Source organism: Nicotiana sylvestris, chromosome 4 (assembly GCF_000393655.2).
Source record: "Nicotiana sylvestris chromosome 4, ASM39365v2, whole genome shotgun sequence".
Lineage (NCBI taxonomy): Eukaryota > Viridiplantae > Streptophyta > Magnoliopsida > Solanales > Solanaceae > Nicotiana > Nicotiana sylvestris.
This window is the reverse complement of record NC_091060.1, coordinates 144,704,055-144,726,925: the sequence shown is the minus strand read 5'-3', so window position 1 is coordinate 144,726,925 and position 22,871 is coordinate 144,704,055. Positions and strand designations below refer to the sequence as shown.

The 22,871-nt window shown below is 37.8% G+C and overlaps 1 protein-coding gene across 1 annotated transcript; it reads left to right on the top strand.

The window, feature by feature from the left end:
- The first annotated feature begins 21,520 nt into the window (after window positions 1–21,520).
- Window positions 21,521–22,449, top strand: LOC138890291 (uncharacterized). Its single transcript, XM_070173666.1, has 2 exons — window positions 21,521–21,871; window positions 22,129–22,449. The coding sequence occupies exons 1-2, from the start codon at window positions 21,521–21,523 to the stop codon at window positions 22,447–22,449; spliced, it is 672 nt and encodes a 223-aa protein (XP_070029767.1).
- The last annotated feature ends 422 nt before the right edge of the window (window positions 22,450–22,871 follow it).

The following is a 22,871-nucleotide window of genomic DNA, read 5'->3' as shown; positions in this document are numbered from 1 at the left end:
ATGCCTCTGGGCATGACATAGAGAAGTGTTGGCATTTGAATAGATAAATCCAAGAGCTTATCGATACAAATCAAATCATTGTACAGAGCCTGGATACATCAAACATCAATCAAAATCCTTTGCCAGCCCATGCAGAGACACACATAATTAAAATAGTTCATAAGGATGGGGAGTCTGGGAATTCTTCCAAGTCCATCATGATGATTCGTGCTAGTGAAGGTAATTCAGTTAAGGCTCTAAACTCTACAAAAGCAATGCTCTTGACGGTTTAAGGGGTGATAAAAAAACCAAGTATGCTCAGCATGAAGCAACCCGTGTTGGTTGTGAAAGGGTCATCGAAGGATGTTGGGGCAAGTGGAGAAAAGCCAAAAGTGGTTGTACTAGGGATCCCGATCAAGCCTGTCGTAGTCACGAAAGGGGATCCTATTACCCCTATTGTTATTAAGCAATGACCCAGTTGCCAGTGGTTGATATAAAGGTTGTCTCGTGGAACTACAAACAAGTAATAGTGACCTATAGAGGGAAATAAGTAGAGGAAGAAGTCAATGAGACCGGAGGATTGATTCGTTCTGGAGGTGTTTTACCCCAGAAGAATTGAGGAAGGCCAAGCCTTTCAAGGATAGCCAAATGCCAATAAAGAAGTTGGTCACTAAAGAGAGGCTGAAGAGTTCTTGAAAGGATGAAAGTGCAAGGCTACTTAATTGTGGAGAAATTAAGGAAAACACCGGATCAGATATCTTTGTTGTCTTTACTGATACACATAGATGAACACCGCAATACCTCATTGAAGATTTTGAATGAGGCACATGTTCCTGATAAGATCATAGTGCATCACTTGGAAAAGATTGCTAGTAAGATCTTCGAAGCAAATAGGATCACTTTTTAAGATGATGAACTTCCTATGGAGGATACAGAACACAATCGAGCTCTTTATATCAAGGTGAAGTGCAAGGATTCTATTGTCACAAGGGTACTGGTTGATAACGGCTCTAGTGCAAATATTTGTCCTTTTTTTTCCTTTGCAAAAGTTGAAGATTGGCATTGAAAGAATCCACATGAATAGTGTATTTATTAGAGGCTTTGATGGGGGAGGAAAAGATTTTGTTGGTGATATATTGCTCGAATTATCGATAGGGAAAGTTGAGTTCACTATGAAATTTCAAGTACTAGATGTGGTTATCTCTTATAATTTATTGTTGGGCAGGCCCTGGATACATTCGGCTAAGGCGGTCCCGTCTTCTCTGCATCAAATGGTGAAATCTGAATGGGAAAGGCAGGAAATAGTTCGGCATGATGATGAGGAAATATCTGCTTATAATGACCCAGTTGTTCAATCTATTGAAAGTGAAGATGATAAAGGAACTTGGGTCTGCCAAACTTTTGAAACAGTGTCTGTTGAGAAGTTTCTTGAAGGAGAATGCATTCCAGGGCCGAGGCTATCCTCTGCGTATGTCATGGTAGCAAATGAAATGTTGAAGATTGGTATTGTGCCAGGTAAAGATCTGGGTTCACCTCTACAAGATATTGTGCATTCAGTATGCCCATGTGAAAACTTTGGTACATTTGGTTTGGGATTTACGCCTACAGAAAAGGACGTAAAAGGGATAAAAAGCATAAAAAGAAAGTATGGTTGTTCCCCAAACCTATTCCACATATCTCAAAGTCTTTTGTCAAGCCAGGGGTCGCAAAACGTCCAATATCATCAGTCCTGAAACTTGTAGTTGATGTTGATGAACAGCTGTTCAAGAGGTTCCAAAGTCTGTTTGCTGAGGTTAATATGGTAGAAATTGGGGAAGGTTCTAGTAACATGGATGTGCAGCTCGTTGGGCCAAATGTGAAGCTTAGCAATTAGGAAGCTACTCCTCTCTTCATCCAGAAGGAGTTTTGGTAGTTTGCTTTATTTTCCTTTCTGTTATCTAGGTTATTCCAGGGTTATAATCCAGATTTTTACTTTTGCTTGTTTTGATGTTCAAACCCTTCTGTAAGCACGTGATTTTTGCCCTATATGAGAAATACTCCCAAAAAATGCAAAATAAAATGATTTTCCTTGGTGTGCAATTTTGAGTACTTTTGTGATATTTTTAGATAATTATTTGTATTTGTCTGTGTTTGCTTATTTGTTAAATTAATAAAAAATACAAAAATATGTCGCATTTTGCATGTAGGATTTAATTCTACAATTGTTAGTAATTAAATTAGTTTTACAAAAATTAAGCACCTTTTGCATTTTTAGCATTTAATGTCCAAATATACAATTTTATGCTTAATTATTACTTAATTGTGCATTAATTGTTATTGGGAGTTAATTTGCGCTTTTATAACTTAATTTAGTTCTTAATAATAATTTAAGTACTTTTATAATTTAGTTTTAGAAAATAAAAGAAGAAAAGAGAACAAAAATACAAAAGAAAATCGGATTGGGCCACTTCTTCAATTGTAAGCCAAAGGCCCAAAATATTGCCCAATCTTCTCCACGACCCAGTCCACTTCAGACCGGATCGACCCAGTCCGCCCCATGACCCAAATACCCAACACCCCTTTTTCATTTTGTCAAAACACAAAACAAAACAAAAAAATAAAAAAACCCAAAAACCCTAAAAACCTAAACTAACCCATCCGCCACTTCCCTATCTTCTTCTTCCCCAAACTAAAAAAAAACTCCTCCAAAGCTCCAACCAAGCATCCATGGCTGCCCAGCTTCCCGTCCCAAACACCACCAAACGACACAACCTCCTTCGCGTTCAAACGACCCCAGCCCTATCCGCCATTGATGAAGCTCGTCGAGCTCAAGCTTGAGCTCGACGTCCATGTCGCTGCTGCTTCTGTTTCAACCAAACAACCTGCTACTCCTGCCTTCTACTTCATCGTCCAAACAACCAAACGACCACAACCTCGACGAGTCAGCTTTTGTTCGAAGCTCCCATCGCCGCTGCTCGTCACGGCCAAGCTCGCACGCTGCCATCGGGTCCAGTACCGTTTCGCCATGGACGTCGTCGACCAGTTGCTTCTGCTTGCTGCGTCGACCAGCTTCACGGCTTCATCTTCCCCATGGCCAAACGACCTCCGTTACTGCTTCGCTTCTCCGAGCTTGGGCATCACCATGGCCAGGCTGTCGCCGGACTGCTGCTGCTCGACGTCCAGTTCCTCCGAGCTGCTGCTGTTCATCACTTCTCCTTCGTCCAGCTGTTGTATCTTCAGACGAGCTGCTCGTTTGAGTTTTTAGTCGAGGTCGTCGAGCGTCGTTTTGAGTTCGTCAAGTTTACAAGGGAGGTGAGTTCGTCGTTGAGTCCGGACAGATTTATTCCCATTTGAGTTTTGTCAAAACAGTTCATACATATGTCGTGTTGATCCGGTTAGTAGTTTTTGAATTTTATGTTTGTCCGTATTTTGTTTTGATATTTTCGAATCTAAAATCGGCAAATGTTTGTTTTGTTTATCGTTTGAATTAATTTTTAGTTCATGTTCATGTGTTGTTTGTTAAATTAATTTTTCAGATTTCAAATGGAAGTTAATTAGTTATTTTTCATGTTTATTTCATGTTTGTATTGTTGTTTAAGTGAATATTTGTTAGTTTTATGTTTGTTAGATTCAAATTGAAATTTAATTAATTATTTCTTCAATTTGTTTCATGTTGTTTCCAGAAAATATTAATGTTGTTTGAATCGTTAGAATCCGTCATGTGTGTTGCTTAAAAACAGATTTAATTCATGTTCATCTTTGTTTGAAGTTCATGTTTAAATCCAGCGATTTAATGTGAGTTTATGTTTGTTTTGATTTGTTAGTTTAATTTGAATCATGCATATTGTTGTTTGTATTATTGTCTCTTTGTTCATCCATTAATGGTCTAAATTAACCAGGATTGGTTCCCGATATGGTTGATTTATTTCCATTAATTTGGAGTTTGTGTTGTTCATCATGTTCATGTAAATTGTTGTTGAAGATTGTTGAGAAATTGGTCATCTTGACTATATTTTGGTTGAGTTATGATTAATTGATTGTTTAGAGCAGAGGGGTAATTTGGTAAATTGCATTGCATTCGGGGGTAGATTTGTAATTGCAATAAGGTCGGAGGGGTAGTTTGGTAATTGAACATTATTTTGATTCTTTATGTTAAGCATGGGGGACAAATATAATGGGGTGGGGTTTTTGATGTACTTGTTTAATGTAATGGGGGACAAGACAAAACATAATGGGGAGGAATCTTGTACTTTTTTAATATAGGCATGGGGGACATATTGTAATGGGTTGGGAATGTGGTATTTATTTAATGTAGGCATGGGGGACAAAAATTTAAAATAAAGAAGACATTTAATAGTGGGTCAAAGCATGCCATTGGGGGAATAATTTTGGGGTTGGGAATGGAAGACTTGTCTTGCTATATATAGAGTCATTCTTGACTTGAAATAGGAGGATTTTTTGAGAGAAAAAAGAAGAAGAGAGTTTTTAGAACTTGAATATTATTGAGAGGATTTTTTAGGAGAGTTTTAGAACTTGAACATTATTGGAAGACTTAGAGATTATTACTGAGAGATTTTTACACTTGAGAGAGGATAGACTTGAAACATTTTGAGAGTAAAAGAGAAATGCAATTTGAACTTTCACTCGAATAATTTCCGTTTGCTTTTCTTCGAGTGTTATTCAAAAATCCGAAACTACTGCATCTTGTATCTTTTCTCTCTTCTGCTTTGACTGCGATTGCACTTTTGCATTGCTGATTTTTCAATCCGTTGCTGGGTTATTCTACTGGTTGTTACTGGTTTTGCGGTGTTGCTGAACCTGCTGTTGCTGTGTTATTACTGTTGCTGACTCCTACTTCTTTTGTTCCTGTACTGCTGTTTCCAGGTACACATTTGTACACTCTTGGGTTGAAGCGAAAATGAAATATTAATCAGGCTCATGTTCCTGTTGAATTCTTTTGTTTGGATTTGTGTTTGAATATTAATTTTCTCCTTTGTATAAAAATGTAGTCGATTAATTAATGAGTAATGAGGCTGCATATGTATGATTTCTTCATCTAATAATGCTAGTTTAAATTACTTGAAGAATAGTTAATCGGCTTTGATATTATTGTGTATCCCTCTCATGTTCCAGCATTAGTAAATAATAGAATATAAAAATGAAAGCAGTTTTTCTTTGTACAAACTCGATCGCAATTTTCCAATCGCATTAGCCGTAAACTAATAACTAATAAGTTACGTTTTCAGCATGTAAATAATTAAGAGATTTTCTTTTATTTTAGAGACGAACTTAATAGAAAATATAGTCACTATAGGTTTATCCTTTAAAATAAAAATGAGACGAGCCTCGCCAAATAAATCACAAACCGCCGGGGCCCTCAATAAAATACATAACCATTGACTAGACTTTGGATTTGGCCGTTTAATGAACCTTCACGGCCTCTTCCTAAAATAACAATACGTTAGACTCTTTAGGACGCGCCTTAATAAATCTTACCTTCTTAAACTCGGGTGCACATTTATGTGACCCAAATCCAATTCTCAACGGAGTCGAAATGTGTTTCTAATCACGGGTACATTGATTGTGACGTGGTTCGAGATGCGTGTCCATGACGTTGCAAATTCATTTTAAAAAATAAGAATGAGATGAGCCTCGCCAAATAAAATACAAATTGCGGGGCCCTCAGTAAATATTTGCTTTAAAAATTGTTTAGACTTCGGGATGGACCGTTTAGTAAAATTCCACGGTCCTACCCAAAATAAATACGCTAGTCGCTTTAGGCGCGCCTTTAATAATTTAATTTCCTTAAACTCGGGTGCACATTGATGTGACCCAAATCCAAATCTCAACGGAGTCAAAGTGTGTCGACGACCACGGGTACATTGATTGTAACGCGGTTCGAGATACATTTTCACAACGTTGCAATTCTTGATAAAAATAACAGTGAATGATAAAAGCGGTTAAAAGATAAAATTTGCACATAAGTTCATATTGTATTAAAAATCAGATAAATAAGCCAAATATAACAGTTGAGCGACCGTGCTAGAACCACGGAACTCGGGAATGCCTAACACCTTCTCCCGGGTTAACAGAATTCCTTATCCAGATTTCTGGTACGCAGACTGTAATATAGAGTCATTCTTTTCCTCGATTCGGGATTAAAATTGGTGACTTGGGACACCCTAAATCTCCCAAGTGGCGACTCTGAAATAAATAAACAAATCCCGTTTCGATTGTCCTTTAATTGGAAAAAACTCCCTTGCGCCCCCGCGGGTGCGTAAAAAGGAGGTGTGACAGCTCTGGCGACTCTGCTGGGGATGTAAAACCTAGAACCACTGGTTCAGGGTTAGAAATTCGAGCTTAGATAAATTGTTATATTTGGTTTTATCTGATTTTTACATGTTTGAGCCTAATGTGCTAAATGCTGCTTTTACCGCTTTGATATTATTTGAACTGTACATATAAACTGTGCCGAAACCCTTCTCTTCTTACCTCCGGGGAGAAGCTCGCTGGTCGAGACTCCCTATTCTATTAGTGTCGATACCTGAAATAAGAAAGAGGCCGGATAAGTTACAAAGCCGGACGATCCCGCGGGTCCCCGGTACGTAGCCCCCTCCTCGACTCGAGTTGTCCGCTCGGGTACACAGTCTAGAACAAATACCCAGGTTATGAACCTAGAATAACTCAGCTTCATGCCGGATCCCTAGTAGGAACGTTTGTTTGCATCACGTGCATTTGACTTTGGAGGCTCAACACAGGGGTTGGGTCTGTCTAGGACAGGTGTACCAAAAATGGAAATGACCATCCTGATGCATCTTACTTGCTACTACTTGCGCATTTATTTGATTCAGACTTGTGTGTTGACTGTCTTGTGAATATCAGGAATAATATTTTGAAATGCGAAAAAAAAGGAAATAGCGGTTAGAGAATTGATTGCTTATTTTTGAATAAAACCAAATGCCCGAATACTGTCAAAACTCTGCCGAAATTTTAAGAAAATGAGAAAAAAATGTTTAGTTTGTTTTATTAAAAGGAAAAATATAAAAAAAAAATCATCATTGTTCTGTTTTGTTTTTCAAAAAAAAAATAGAAAAGAAAATAGTTTGTTTTGCCATGAAAAGAGTCTTATTTTTTAAAAAAATGTTTTTTTATTTGTTTATGAAAATGCAAAAATAAAAAATAATAAAAGAGTCTTTCTTTATTTGTCACAAATATATGTATATATATATAAATCCAAAAGTTTTTTTAATTTCCAAACAAATATATATATGTCTTTATTTGTTGCAAAAATATTTGTCTTGCCAAAAAGTCTAGAAAAGTTTTTAGACCCCCAATTTTCAAAACAAAAAAAAATCCAAAAATATTTTCCATTATGGACTTTTTTAGAAAGTCTTTCTAATTTTTTTTTTAAAATAATAATAATAATAATAATAATAAAAAATCCGAAAATACTTTGATTCTTCTTTCAAAATTGAAAAGAAAATTCAAAATTCAAAAAACATTTTGAGAAGCATTTCTTTTATTAAAGGTAAAATTCCGAAAAATATTTTCTTCTTTTCTTTAGAATAAAAAAAATATATATCTTAGAAGTCTTTCTTTTAAAAAAAGAAAATCAATAAAAAAAAATACTTCCTTTCTTCTTTTAAAGTAGTTCTTTCGCAAATTAACAAAAAAAAAAAGAAGAAGTTAGTTCATCTACTTATTCTTGATTGCCCGAACTACGCGGGTTTGATTCTCACCGGATGTGAGATACGTAGGCAACCCTCATCGGGTCCAACCCCACCTCTTCAAAAAAAAAGGAAGGAATGCTTTATGTTTTTCGTTAATTTGTTTGTTCGTTATGAATGAAAAATAATAGTCTATTTGATTGTTGTGAAAATAATAAAAACAAAATATATAGAAAATGGAAAAGGGTCTTCTCAAAAATAGTTTATTTACCCGAACTACGCGGGTTTGATTCTCACCGGATGTGAGATACGTAGGCAACCCTCATCGGGTCCAACCCCACCTTTTGCTAAAAAAGCCAAAAAACAAATAATAATAATAATAATAATAATAATAATAATAATATGTCAAATTTTAGTTTTTGTCATAAAGAAGTCGGGTGACGTTGTTTTATCAAGACATAGCCGAATGTTCCCGAAAGGGACGCCGGAAGGCTGACTTTGCATAAACAGCCACCTTCGGGTCATTTTTAAGATTTGGTCCAGTTGACCCACACAGCCTTAAAAATCCTCGTCCCTGAGACAAGGAAAGGCCGTGTTTGCAATATTGACTTTTCTAAATTCGAAAAATGATAAAAAGAGTCATAAATAAGTCAGGTGATGTTGTTTTGTCATAAATAGCCGAATGTTCCCAAAAGGGACGCCGGAAGGCTGACTTTGCATAAACAACCACCTTTGGGTCATGTTTAGGATTTTTGGTTTAGTTGACCCACATAGCCCTATAAATCTTCGTCCCCGAGGCGCTGAAGGGTCGTGTTTGCAACACCAGGTTTTTATTGTAATTTGAAAAGAAAAAAAACAAACAAAGAGTCGGCGGTCAGGTGAATACCGTTTGAATTTTGTCATAATAAGCCGAGCCAGCTTCGGCCGTGTCTTAAAACCGTTCTTGCCGAAATAGCTTTAGAGTATCTTTCAGTTGTCGAAAGGTTATTTTCGTAAAAGAACGGACAAGTTTGTAAAGTGTCATAAAATAATCCTCCTCGGCCTCAAAATTCATGTGAAAGTCGGAAGGGGCCACGTTTGCAAAAACAACCATTTGGTTAAAATTAGCAAATGGAGGAAGGAAGTTGGCCATTTGTTTTTGAAGTTTGCAAGTATTTTGACTGGAATATGCGGGTTGTTTGATTTTTAAGTTTGTAGGTCATATTTAAATCTTTGAAACCGAGTTTGTTTTTGAAAACTGATAATTCCAGAAAAAATGTCTCATTGTTGCTACCTTTAATTTTGTCCGAACTACGCAAGGTCTGATTCATGCGGGGTCATGATACGTAGGCAATCTCCATAAGATTCGACCACAACAAAAAAAATGAAAAAAAAAAGACAGAAAAATGGAAAAAGAGAAAATAAAAAAAATCGGAAAAAAAAGAAAGAAAAAAAAAGAAAGAAAAAAAAGAAAATCGAAAAGAAAAGATGTTATTAATAATGAGGACCGACTGAGTCCCTTCTAACCTGTTTGTTTCGCAAATGAAGTTAAGGTGGTTGGTTTGTGGTAAGCCGGACAATGACACCCAAGATCCTTTACTTGCACCTAAGGATACACACTCTGCGGGGATTAGGCCTGATAACAGAAGCACTTGAATCCTAGTGGGAACTTGTTGACGGAAGTTGATGATATTAAAGCTGGCAATGGTCTGGACCATACTGATGCGAAGCTTAGTGGCTAAGATGCCAATTTTGATAAAGTAGGAGAACGCTCCGTTCCTTGGTTAGCAAGAGAGAAGCTTGTGGTGGCTTATTTTGTTGTCATTTCTGTTTGTTCGGATTATTAGGATTGTAATTCGGATTTTGTTTTGTGTCAATATCTTTCCGCTTATCTTTCCGTTTTGTCATAGCGGTTTGTTTAAGTTTTGTCCAGGTTGTTTAGGATTTTATTTCGTTTGTTTTGTTATTCAAACCATTTCACCGGTAGTCTAGCACAAAATCCAGTCTTTTATTATTTCCAGTCATCTCTCTGTTTAGTCCTTTTGTCATTTTATTCAACGCCGATTCTAGTGACATGACATGCGCACATAGTTTGGGCCTAGTCTTTAAAGTTAATCATAAAACCCTGGAAAGGCGATCAGACCATTTAAAGGAAATAAGGACGGTTGAGATTATTCAGAGCTCGAGTCATATGGAACTGGGGCAAGTAAAACACAAAGAAAACCGTTAAAAGCAAGATTCGCCAAATTGGCATGAGGGTCGGTCATGATAATGAGAGTGTCGCCCAACGGTGCTTTAGAAATGACAAAGGAAAAATAAAACGTTTAACATAATTGTCAAGTCCAGCACCATCAGAAGAGACTACAAGTTTAAATTGTGTTGTTTGCACTTGGCATGTTTTGAAGACTGATTTATTTTCTTTCATGCCCCTCGTTCGGAATTAGTAGCAACTAAGAAAAAAAAAAGAAAAATCAACAAAACGACAAAAGAAAAATGAGAAATGAGAAAAGAAAAATGATAACAAAAGAAAAAAGGAAAGTCAAATGAAAAAAGAGGAATTGGGAACTACGTTTGACCTGATTCCTCAAAGAGGATACGTAGGCGCTTCACGGCTCGGTCATAGTTTTGAAAAATGAAAAAAAATCAGTTAGGATATCCCCAAGCAAGAAACTGGGGCAAATGTTGCGTTTATTGTGAATAAATCTAATTCCGAAGGTTGTAACTAATAACCCAAAATTAATGTATTTTTTTGAGCCTTTTATACCCTTTCGTTCTAGCCTATCCAAAACCCACATTACGGTCCAAAGAAAGACCTTCTGACCAGTCTTCAAAAGATGCCAAGTCAGACAAATGAGAGTCTTACTGGCGAACATAATATTCTGTTCCACAGCAGAAAGGACTCTAATCTCCAACAGAAAGAGTCATACCGGCGACACTCCAAATCCCCAGATGGAAAGTGATACAAATGAGAGAGTCTTATCGGTGAAAACCTTCACAGGCACCATAAGACGATGAAAGCTGAGAGAAAACCAAAATGAGAGAGGCTTGATAGTGAAACCCTTCGGGCACTTCAAGTCGAATAAGATTGGGAATCAGATGGGGAATCGTCAAGGGAAGGTCTTGAGAGACGATTGACGGCAGAGGATAGGCCACATACGTATGTCATGGCCATTAGAGTTGGTATCTGTGTTTGATAGATTTTTATTTATAGTTTCTTTTGTTAAAGAGTCATCTTTTCCTTTGTCTTTTATTTTGTTTCTTTTTATTTTTTTCCTTTCATAGGAAAATTCCCTAGTAGAGTCTGTTTGGTCGGAACCAGTGGGAAATGACTTCAAAATAGGCCATCAACTAGTACATCCAAGTGGTACAAGGAACAGGCGCAAAACCCGTGTCAAGAAGGGTATCCCCATCAAGATGAGATTGATAAAAGGGATGGGCCAGTGTCAGCAATTAATATCATCCCCAGCAAGTTTGATAGCATAATGGAACACAAAGCTGGGAAAGGAGAAAGAGGAAACCATCCCCAACAAGAGTGGCATGACCGCTTACCATGTTTTTAAACTAACAAATTTTTCTTTGATTTAGAAACAGGGAAAATGAACGTTATTGATGGCGGAAAGACAGGCCATAAAGAAAATCATCAAACCGGGGCAGAAAATTTTCTCATTGTGAAAATTTTCTCGAAGACAGGCGCCCACCTGAATAACGAGAGGAATACTTTTATGTCTTAGTATAGACAGGCGCCCACCTGAATAACGAGAGGAATACTTTTTGTCTGTGCATTTCATATTTCAGGCACCCACCTGTATAACAAGGGAATACATTTCATGTCTTTACCATTAGGCGCCCACCTGTATAACAAGGGAATACATTCCACGTCTGTTCCAATAGGAGACGCACTTCCTAAGCCTAGCCTTTACCAATAGGAGACGCACTTCCTAAGCCTAGCCTTTACCAATAGGAGACGCACTTCCTAAGTCTAGTTTTGCCAATAGGAGACGCACTTCCTAAGCTTTACCCATAGGAGACGCACTTCCTAAGTTATTTCACCCATAGGAGATGCATTTCCTCCTAAGTTTATTTTTACCCATAGGAGATGCATTTCCTCCTAAGTTTGTTTTAGTTTCACCCATAGGAGATGCATTTCCTCCTAAGTTTGTTTTAGTCCACCCATAGGAGATGCATTTCCTCCTAAGTTTGTTTTAGTTCCACCCATAGGAGATGCATTTCCTCCTAAGTTTGTTTTAGTTTCACCCTTTGGAGATGCATTTCCTCCTAAGTTTGTTTTAGTTTCACCCTTAGGATATGCATTTCCTCCTAAGTTTGTTTTTTACCCATAGGAGATGTATTTCCTCCTAAAGTTTATTTTTACCAATAAGAGACGCACATCCTAAGTTAAGTTTCACCAATAGGAGACGCACATCCTAAGAAAAGTTTCACCAATAGGAGACGCACGTCCTAAGGAGACGCACTTCCTAAAAATAGTTTCACCAAGAGGAGACGCACATCCTAAGTTAGTTTCACCAAGAGGAGACGCACTTCCTAAGAAAAGTTTCACCAATAGGAGACGCACGTCCTAAGGAGACGCACTTCCTAAAAATAGTTTCACCAAGAGGAGACGCACTTCCTAAGAAACGTTTCACCAATAGGAGACGCACGTCCTAAGGAGACGCACTTCCTAAAAATTGTTTCACCAAGAGGAGACGCACATCCTAAGTTAGTTTCACCAAGAGGAGACGCACATCCTAAGTTAGTTTCACCAACAGGAGACGCACATCCTAAGCTAAGTTTCACCAATAGGAGACGCACTTCCTAAGCTAAGTTTCACCAATAGGAGACGCACCCTAAGGAGACGCACTTCCTAAGAATAGTTTCACCAAGAGGAGACGCACTTCCTAAGAATAGTTTCACCAAGAGGAGACGCACATCCTAAGTTAGTCCTAAGATAAGTTTCACCAAGAGGAGACGCACTTCCTAAGAATAGTTTCACCTATAGGAGACGCACTTCCTAAGAATAGTTTCACCAGTAGGAGACGCACTTCCTAAGCCAAGTTTTACCAATAGGAGACGCATTTCCTAAGAATAGCTTCACCAATAGGAGACGCACTTCCTAAGTTTAGTTGTACCAATAGGAGACGCACTTCCTAAGTTATTTCACCCAATAGGAGACGCACATCCTAAGTTATTTCACCCAATAGGAGACGCACTTCCTAAGTTAGTTTTACCCAATATGAGACGCACTTCCTAAGAAAAGTTTCACCAATAGGAGACGCACTTCGTAAGTTTATTTCACCAATAGGAGACGCACTTCCTAAGTTTATTTCACCAACAGGAGACGCACTTCCTAAGTATAGTTGTACCCATAGGAGATGCACTTCCTAAGTAAGTTTTACCAATAGGAGATGCACTTCCTAAGTTTAGTTTTTCCCAATAGGAGACGCACTTCCTAAGTTTATTGTACCCAATAGGAGACGCACTTCCTAAGTTCAGTTTTACCATAGGAGACGCACTTCCTAAAGTTCAGTTTTACCATAGGAGACGCACTTCCTAAGTTCAGTTCTACCAATAGGAGACGCACTTCCTAAGTTCAGTTTTACCATAGGAGACGCACTTCCTAAAGTTCAGTTTTACCATAGGAGACGCACTTCCTAAGTTCAGTTCTACCAATAGGAGACGCACTTCCTAAGTTCAGTTTTACCATAGGAGACGCACTTCCCAAGTTCAGTTCTACCAATAGGAGACGCACTTCCTAAGTTTATTGTACCCACAGGAGACGCACTTCCTAAGTTTATTTTTACCCATAGAAGATGCATTTCCTCCTAAGTTTGGTTTAGTGTTACCCGTAGGAGATGCCTTTCCTCCTAAGTTTAGTTTTACCCATAGGAGATGCATTTCCTCCTAAGTTTAGTTTTACCCATAGGAGAGGCATTTCCTCCTAAGTTAGTATTGAAGTTGGGAGCCCGCCCATATAACAGAGGCATATATTTCAGTCTTTACTTTCAAGTGTTGAAATTGGGAGCCCGCCCAGATAACAGAGGCATACATTCAGTCTTTATATTTCCAGAGTTGAAGTTGGGAGCCCGCCCAGATAACAGAGGCATACATTCAGTCTTTAATTTTCAAGTATTGAAGTTGGGAGCCCGCCCAGATAACAGAGGCATACATTCCAGTCTTTATTTTCAAGCATTGAAGTTGGGAGCCCGCCCAGATAACAGAGGCATACATTCAGTCTTTACTTTCAAGCATTGAAGTTGGGAGCCCGCCCATAATAACAGAGGCATACATTCAGTCTTTATGTTTCAAGCGTTGAAGTTGGGAGCCCGCCCAGATAACAGAGGCATACATTTCAGTCTTTAATTTTCAAGTGTTGAAGTTGGGAGCCCGCCCATACAACAGAGGCATACGTTTCAAGATCAAGTCAGAGAACAATAAAACAGAGGGTTACAGCAGGAATCCCCAACAGGAAACAATAAAATCCCCAGCACCGGGAAACAGAAGGTTGCAACAAGAGATCCCAGCACAAATTCAGGCGCCTAAGTCAAAAGGAAGAAAAGAGGCGTCTTGAAAGAAGTAGCTGGTGAACATTAAATCATGCCCAACATAACAAGTCTGATGAAGAAAGTCGTACCCACCAGAGGAACCGCCAAAAAGCTTAATGAAAAAAGTCATGTCCCCAGCGGACCGAGCAAAATGATATTCAGAAAAACAAATGGCCAGTATCATTCCAAGTTCAAGGAAGAAAAGTACTGGAAGAAGCACAAGCCGACAAGAAAGCAAGGCAACAAGATCAAATTTCAATCTAGCCTAGCTTCTTGTTTTATTTTAAGCACGGTGTAATAAGGAGATCAGTAAGCAGTGATAACAGCATGCAACAACAGTAACATTGCAGTCCCACGGTAGTCCCAGCTACCAAAACTTCCCGAACTACATTAACCTGATTCCCCTTTAGCCAGGGATATGTAGGAAACCTTTGAAGCAAAGGTTCGGTTAAATCTTTTTCAAAAAATGCTTCACACGGAGTACTCGGACGGGCAAAAATCGCTCGCTTTATCTTTGCACGAAAACCCTTCGTGTCTCCGGGCAAAGAGGGCAGCTGTAAGCACGTGATTTTTGCCCTATATGAGAAATACTCCCAAAAAATGCAAAATAAAATGATTTTCCTTGGTGTGCAATTTTGAGTACTTTTGTGATATTTTTAGATAATTATTTGTATTTGTCTGTGTTTGCTTATTTGTTAAATTAATAAAAAATACAAAAATATGTCGCATTTTGCATGTAGGATTTAATTCTACAATTGTTAGTAATTAAATTAGTTTTACAAAAATTAAAAATTACAAAAATAGGCACCTTTTGCATTTTTAGCATTTAATGTCCAAATATACAATTTTATGCTTAATTATTACTTAATTGTGCGTTAATTGTTATTGGGAGTTAATTTGCGCTTTTATAACTTAATTTAGTTCTTAATAATAATTTAAGTACTTTTATAATTTAGTTTTAGAAAATAAAAGAAGAAAAGAGAACAAAAATACAAAAGAAAATCGGATTGGGCCACTTCTTCAATTGTAAGCCAAAGGCCCAAAAAATTGCCCAATCTTCTCCACGACCCAGTCCACTTCAGACCGGGTCGAGCCGGTCCGCCCCATGACCCAAATACCCAACACCCCTTTTTCATTTTGTCAAAACACAAAACAAAACAAAAAAATAAAAAAACCCAAAAACCCTAAAAACCTAAAAACCTAAACTAACCCATCCGCCCCTTCCCTATCTTCTTCTTCCCCAAACTAAAAAAAAACTCCTCCAAAGCTCCAACCAAGCATCCATGGCTGCCCAGCTTCCCGTCCCAAACACCACCAAACGACACAACTTCCTTCGCGTTCAAACGACCCCAGCCCTATCCGCCATTGATGAAGCTCGTCGAGCTCAAGCTTGAGCTCGACGTCCATGTCGCTGCTGCTTCTGTTTCAACCAAACAACCTGCTACTCCTGCCTTCTACTTCATCGTCCAAACAACCAAACTACCACAGCCTCGACGAGTCAGTTGTTGTTCGAAGCTCCCATCGCCGCTGCTCGTCACGGCCAAGCTCGCACGCTGCCATCGGGTCCAGTATCGTTTCGCCATGGACGTCATCGACCAGTTGCTTCTGCTTGATGCGTCGACCAGCTTCACGGCTTCATCTTCCCCATGGCCAAATGACCTCCGTTACTGCTTCGCTTCTCCGAGCTTGGGCATCACCATGGCCAGGCTGTCGCCGGACTGCTGCTGCTCGACGTCCAGTTCCTCCGAGTTGCTGCTGTTCATCACTTCTCCTTCGTCCAGCTGTTGTATCTTCAGACGAGCTGCTCGTTTGAGTTTTTAGTCGAGGTCGTCGAGCGTCGTTTTGAGTTCGTCAAGTTTACAAGGGAGGTGAGTTCGTCGTTGAGTCCGGACAGATTTATTCCCATTTGAGTTTTGTCAAAACAGTTCATACATATGTCGTGTTGATCCGGTTAGTAGTTTTTGAATTTTATGTTTGTCCGTATTTTGTTTTGATATTTTCGAATCTAAAATCGGCAAATGTTTGTTTTGTTTATCGTTTGAATTAATTTTTAGTTCATGTTCATGTGTTGTTTGTTAAATTAATTTTTCAGATTTCAAATGGAAGTTAATTAGTTATTTTTCATGTTTATTTCATGTTTGTATTGTTGTTTAAGTGAATATTTGTTAGTTTTATGTTTGTTAGATTCAAATTGAAATTTAATTAATTATTTCTTCAATTTGTTTCATGTTGTTTCCAGAAAATATTAATGTTGTTTGAATCGTTAGAATCCGTCATGTGTGTTGCTTAAAAACAGATTTAATTCATGTTCATCTTTGTTTGAAGTTCATGTTTAAATCCAGCGATTTAATGTGAGTTTATGTTTGTTTTGATTTGTTAGTTTAATTTGAATCATGCATATTGTTGTTTGTATTATTGTCTCTTTGTTCATCCATTAATGGTCTAAATTAACCAGGATTGGTTCCCGATATGGTTGATTTATTTCCATTAATTTGGAGTTTGTATTGTTCATCATGTTCATGTAAATTGTTGTTGAAGATTGTTGAGAAATTGGTCATCTTGACTATATTTTGGTTGAGTTATGATTAATTGATTGTTTAGAGCAGAGGGGTAATTTGGTAAATTGTATTGCATTCGGGGGTAGATTTGTAATTGCAATAAGGTCGGAGGGGTAGTTTGGTAATTGAACATTATTTTGATTCTTTATGTTAAGCATGGGGGACAAATATAATGGGGTGGGGTTTTTGATGTACTTGTTTAATGTAATGGGGGACAAGACAAAACATAATGGGGAGGAATCTTGTACTTTTTTAATATAGGCATGGGGGACATATTGTAATGGGTTGGGAATGTGGTATTTATTTAATGTAGGCATGGGGGACAAAAATTTAAAATAAAGAAGACATTTAATAGTGGGCCAAAGCATGCCATTGGGGGAATAATTTTGGGGTTGGGAATGGAAGACTTGTCTTGCTATATATAGAGTCATTCTTGACTTGAAATAGGAGGATTTTTTGAGAGAAAAAAGAAGAAGAGAGTTTTTAGAACTTGACTTGAAAGGGAGTTTTTTTTGGAGAGTTTTGAGAACTTGAACATTATTGGAAGACTTAGAGATTATTATTGAGAGATTTTTACACTTGAGAGAGGATAGACTTGAAACATTTTGAGAGTAAAAGAGAAATGCAATTTGAACTTTCACTCGAATAATTTCCGTTTGCTTTTCTTCGAGTGTTATTCAAAAATCCGAAACTACTGCATCTTGTATCTTTTCTCTCTTCTGCTTTGACTGCGATTGCACTTTTGCATTGCTGATTTTTCAATCCGTTGCTGGGTTATTCTACTGGTTATTACTGGTTTTGTGGTGTTGCTGAACCTGCTGTTGCTGTGTTATTACTGTTGCTGACTCCTACTTCTTTTGTTCCTGTACTGCTGTTTCCAGGTACACATTTGTACACTCTTGGGTTGAAGCGAAAATGAAATATTAATCAGGCTCCTGTTCCTGTTGAATTCTTTTGTTTGGATTTGTGTTTGAATATTAATTTTCTTCTTTGTATAAAAATGTAGTCGATTAATTAATGAGTAATGAGGCTGCATATGTATGATTTCTTCATCTAATAATGCTAGTTTAAATTACTTGAAGAATAGTTAATCGGCTTTGATATTATTGTGTATCCCTCTCATGTTCCAGCATTAGTAAATAATAGAATATAAAAATGAAAGCAGTTTTTCTTTGTACAAACTCGATCGCAATTTTCCAATCGCATTAGCCGTAAACTAATAACTAATAAGTTACGTTTTCAGCATGTAAATAATTAAGAGATTTTCTTTTATTTTAGAGACGAACTTAATAGAAAATATAGTCACTATAGGTTTATCCTTTAAAATAAAAATGAGACGAGCCTCGCCAAATAAATCACAAACCGCCGGGGCCCTCAATAAAATACATAACCATTGACTAGACTTTGGATTTGGCCGTTTAATGAACCTTCACGGCCTCTTCCTAAAATAACAATACGTTAGACTCTTTAGGACGCGCCTTAATAAATCTTACCTTCTTAAACTCGGGTGCACATTTATGTGACCCAAATCCAATTCTCAACGGAGTCGAAATGTGTTTCTAATCACGGGTACATTGATTGTGACGTGGTTCGAGATGCGTGTCCATGACGTTGCAAATTCATTTTAAAAAATAAGAATGAGATGAGCCTCGCCAAATAAAATACAAATTGCGGGGCCCTCAGTAAATATTTGCTTTAAAAATTATTTAGACTTCGGGATGGACCGTTTAGTAAAATTCCACGGTCCTACCCAAAATAAATATGCTAGTCGCTTTAGGCGCGCCTTTAATAATTTAATTTCCTTAAACTCGGGTGCACATTGATGTGACCCAAATCCAAATCTCAACGGAGTCAAAGTGTGTCGACGACCACGGGTACATTGATTGTAACGTGGTTCGAGATACATTTTTATAACGTTGCAATTCTTGATAAAAATAACAGTAAATGATAAAAGCGGTTGAAAGATAAAATTTGCACATAAGTTCATATTGTATTTAAAATCAGATAAATAAGCCAAATATAACAGTTGAGCGACCGTGCTAGAACCACGGAACTCGGGAATGCCTAACACCTTCTCCCGGGTTAACAGAATTCCTTATCCGGATTTCTGGTACGCAGACTGTAATATAGAGTCATTCTTTTCCTCGATTCGGGATTAAAATTGGTGACTTGGGACACCCTAAATCTCCCAAGTGGCGACTCTGAAATAAATAAACAAATCCCGTTTTGATTGTCCTTTAATTGGTAAAAACTCCCTTGCGCCCTCTCGGGTGCGTAAAAAGGAGGTGTGACACCTTCTATCCTTTTATTTTCAATGAAATGCAATTTTTCGTTTTCCATAATTCCTTATGGTGTTTTATTTTGTTTTCCTTTGTATAGTTCTTTTTATGTTGGTTCTAATGACATGACATGCATGAGAAAATTTTAGCCATGTCTTAAAAGCTAGTTTAATCTTTAAATAATGAACCAAGAAGTAGAATATGATGAAGAAGCAACATTTGGGGAAATAAGTAAAGAGTTAAAACATTTTGAAGAGAAACGAAAGCCCAACTTGATTGAAACTGAAGCAATCAGTTTAGAAGACCAGGACAATGTCAGGGAGACCAAGATAAGTGTGCATCTGGAACCGCAAGACAAGGAAGATATAATCAAAACACTGTTTGAGTACAAAGATGTCTTTGCATGATCGTATGACGATATGCTTGGCTTAAGTACTGATCTAGTAGTACATAAATTGCCTACTGATCCTGCATTCCCTCCTATCAAGCAAAAGTTAAGAAAGTTTAAGACTGACATGAGTGTGAAGATTAAAGAAAAAATCACAAAGCAACTTGGGCCAAAGGTCATTCGGATCACTCAATATCCTACTTGATTAGCTAATGTTCTGCTAGTATCAAAGAAGGATGGTAAGACCAAGGTATGTGTTGATTATCGTGATCTTAACAAGGCAAGCCCAAAAGATAATTTTCCATTACCAAACATCCATATTTTGATTGATAATTGTGCCAAGAATGATATTATATCTTTTGTGAATTGCTACGTGGGATATCACCATATCCTGATGGATGTGAGAGATGCAGAAAAGACAGCTTTCATCATACCATGAAGAACATATTGCTATCGGGTAATGCTATTTGGTTTGAAGAATGCTGGGGCAAGTTATATGAGGGCGATGACTACCATATTTCATGACATGATACATAAGGAGATTGAGGTTTATATGGATGAGGTGATCATAAAGTCAAAGAAGTAGTCCGAGCATGTCAAGGATTTTAGAAAGTTTTTTGAAAGGCTCTGCAGGCATAACCTCAAGATTAACCCAGCAAAATATGCATTTGGTGTCCCATCTGGGAAGCTATTAAGGTTTGTGGTCAGTCGGCATGGTATTGAGTTATATCCGTCAAAGATCAAGGCCATTCAGGAGTTACCACTACCAAAGAATAAAATCGAGGTGATGATCTTTCTTGGAAGGTTAAACTATATCAACATGTTTAATGCTCAACTCACGACAACCTATGAGCCCATTTTTAAGTTGCTAAAGAAGAATTTTACGGTCAAGTGGACTGACAAGTGTCAAGAAGCTTTTGATAAGATCAAGAGGTACCTATCAAACCCACATGTGCTTGTCCCGCCTGAGCTTGGGATACCTTTAATCCTGTATTTGATAGTCCTGGATAATTCTTTTGGTTGTGTATTAGGTCAACACAACATTGCATGCAAGAAAGAGCAAGCAATCTATTATATCAATAAGAAGTTCACTCCTTATGAGGTTAATCATACTCTTCTTGAGAGGATATGTTGCACCTTGACTTGGGTGGCACAAAAGTTGAAGCATTATCTTTTTTCCTACACTACTTACCTCATTTCTCGCATGGATCCCCTAAAGTATATCTTTCAGATGCCTATGCCCATAGGCAGACTTGCAAAGTGGTAGATTTTGCTCACAGAGTTTGACATTATCTATGTGACTCGGACCAAGATGAAAGCCCAAGCCTTGGCTAACCACTTGGCCGAGAATCTGGTGGATGAAGAATAAGAGTCGTTGAAGACTTATTTTCCTGATGAAGAAGTGTTACATGTTGATGAGGTTGATATTAATGAAAATCTAGGTTGGAAATGTTTTTTTATGGAGCCGCTAACATAAAAGCTTGGGATAAAGGCTGTGCTTATTTCTGAAACAGGGAACACTACACTGTAATATCCCAACTTCAGTTTTATTGTACTAATAACATAGCCGAGTATGAAGCATGGATTCTAGGTTTGAGGTTAGCTGTAGACATAGGAGTTCAGGAAATACTAGTTCTGGGAAATTTAGATTTGTTGGTTCACTAGATTCAGGGAGAATGGGAAACTTGAGATCTAAAGCTCATACCGTATCTACAATGTCTTCATGATCTTTGTCAACCATTCAGATCAGTAGAATTCAGGCATATTCCTAGGATTTATAATGAGATTGTCGATGCCTTGTCTACTCTGGAGTCAATGCTACACCATCCGGATAAGACTTACGTCGACCCTTATATCTAAGTTCGTGATCAGCATGCTTATTGTAATATGATTGAAGAAGAACTTGATGTTGAACCTTAGTTCCATGATATTAAGGAATACATCAAGTCTAGGGTATATCCTGTTCATGCCACATGTGATCAAAAGAGAACCATTCGATGCCTAGCTAGTGGATTTTTCTTCAGCGGGGAAATCTTATATAAGAGGACTCCAGACCTGGGACTACTGAGGTGCCTGGATGCTAAAGAGGGAACATATGAATGGGTATGTCTTGGAAAAGTAGATACTTCAATCAGGTTATTATTGGCTCACCATGGAACGAGATTGCATCAGCGTTGTTCAAAGGTGTCATCAACGCCAGGTTCATAGTGATTTAATTCATTCTTCGCCATCTGAGTTGCACAAAATATCGACACCTTGGCCCTTTGTTGCTTTGGGCATGGATGTTATTGGACCAATTGAGCCGGTAACATCAAATGGACATAGGTTTATCCTGGTAGCCATTGATTACTTCACCAAGTGGGTGGAAGCAGTGACTTATAAGTCCGTGACCAAAAAGGCGGTGGTAGATTTTGTTCATTTAAATATCAATTACCTATTTGGAATTCCCAAGGCAACCATGACAGATAATGCTGCTAATCTCAATAGTCATCTAATGAAAGGGGTATGCCAATAATTCAAGATTATGCACCGAAACTCCACTCCATATCGCCCCAAGGCAAATGGAGTTGTTGAAGCTGCTAACAAGAACATAAAGAAAATACTTCTAGGCAGTGGCATGAAAAGTTGCATTTTGCTTTGCTGGTCTATCGCACCACTGTTCGCACTTTGGTATGTGCAACTGAGGCAGTTATACCTGCGTAGGTTGAGATTACATCCCTTCAGATCATTGCGGAAGTTGAAAGTGATGATGATGAGTAGGTCAAAACCCGACTAGAGCAATTGAGTCTGACTGATGAGAAAAGTTTGGCAGCAATATGCCATGGTCAGTTGTATCAGAAGATAATGACAAGAGCATACAACAAGAAGGTGCATCCTAGAAAATTTGAGATGGGCCAGCTAGTATTGAAATGCATCCTTCCACATCAGGCTAAAGCTAAAGGCAAGTTTGCCCCATACTGTCAGGGGCCATTCATTGTGACAAGATTGTTGCCCGATGGTGCTTTGTATTTAACAGACATAGAAGGAAAAGTTGTGGATATGGCTATCAATTTTGATGTGGTCAAGAGATATTATGTATGATTTCTTTGCTTATCTTCAATTGCATGTTTTGTACTTGGCGTGTTCAAAGTTGGAATGACGAAGGCATTTTATTCTGCTACCCAAACACTTTTATCTTGTGTTACCCCTTTTGAGTCATAATTTATTTTCTTTCATACCCCTCTTTTGGAATCAGAAATAGAGTTAGAAAAGATAATTTAGAAAAAGAAAAAAGAAGAAAAATGAAGAGAAAAAAAAGAGAAAATAAGAAAAGAAAAAAAGAGAAAAATAAAAAACAATAAAACGAATTGTAGTTGGAACTACATTCGACCTGATTCTTTTTAAGGATATGTAGGCAACCTTACTTTGAGATTCAGTCCTACTAAAATAAAAATTCAAAATTCCCTAGACTCAATAAAACTGGGGTAGAAGTTTTAGTTTTGCTACAAGATCTGATTCCAAAA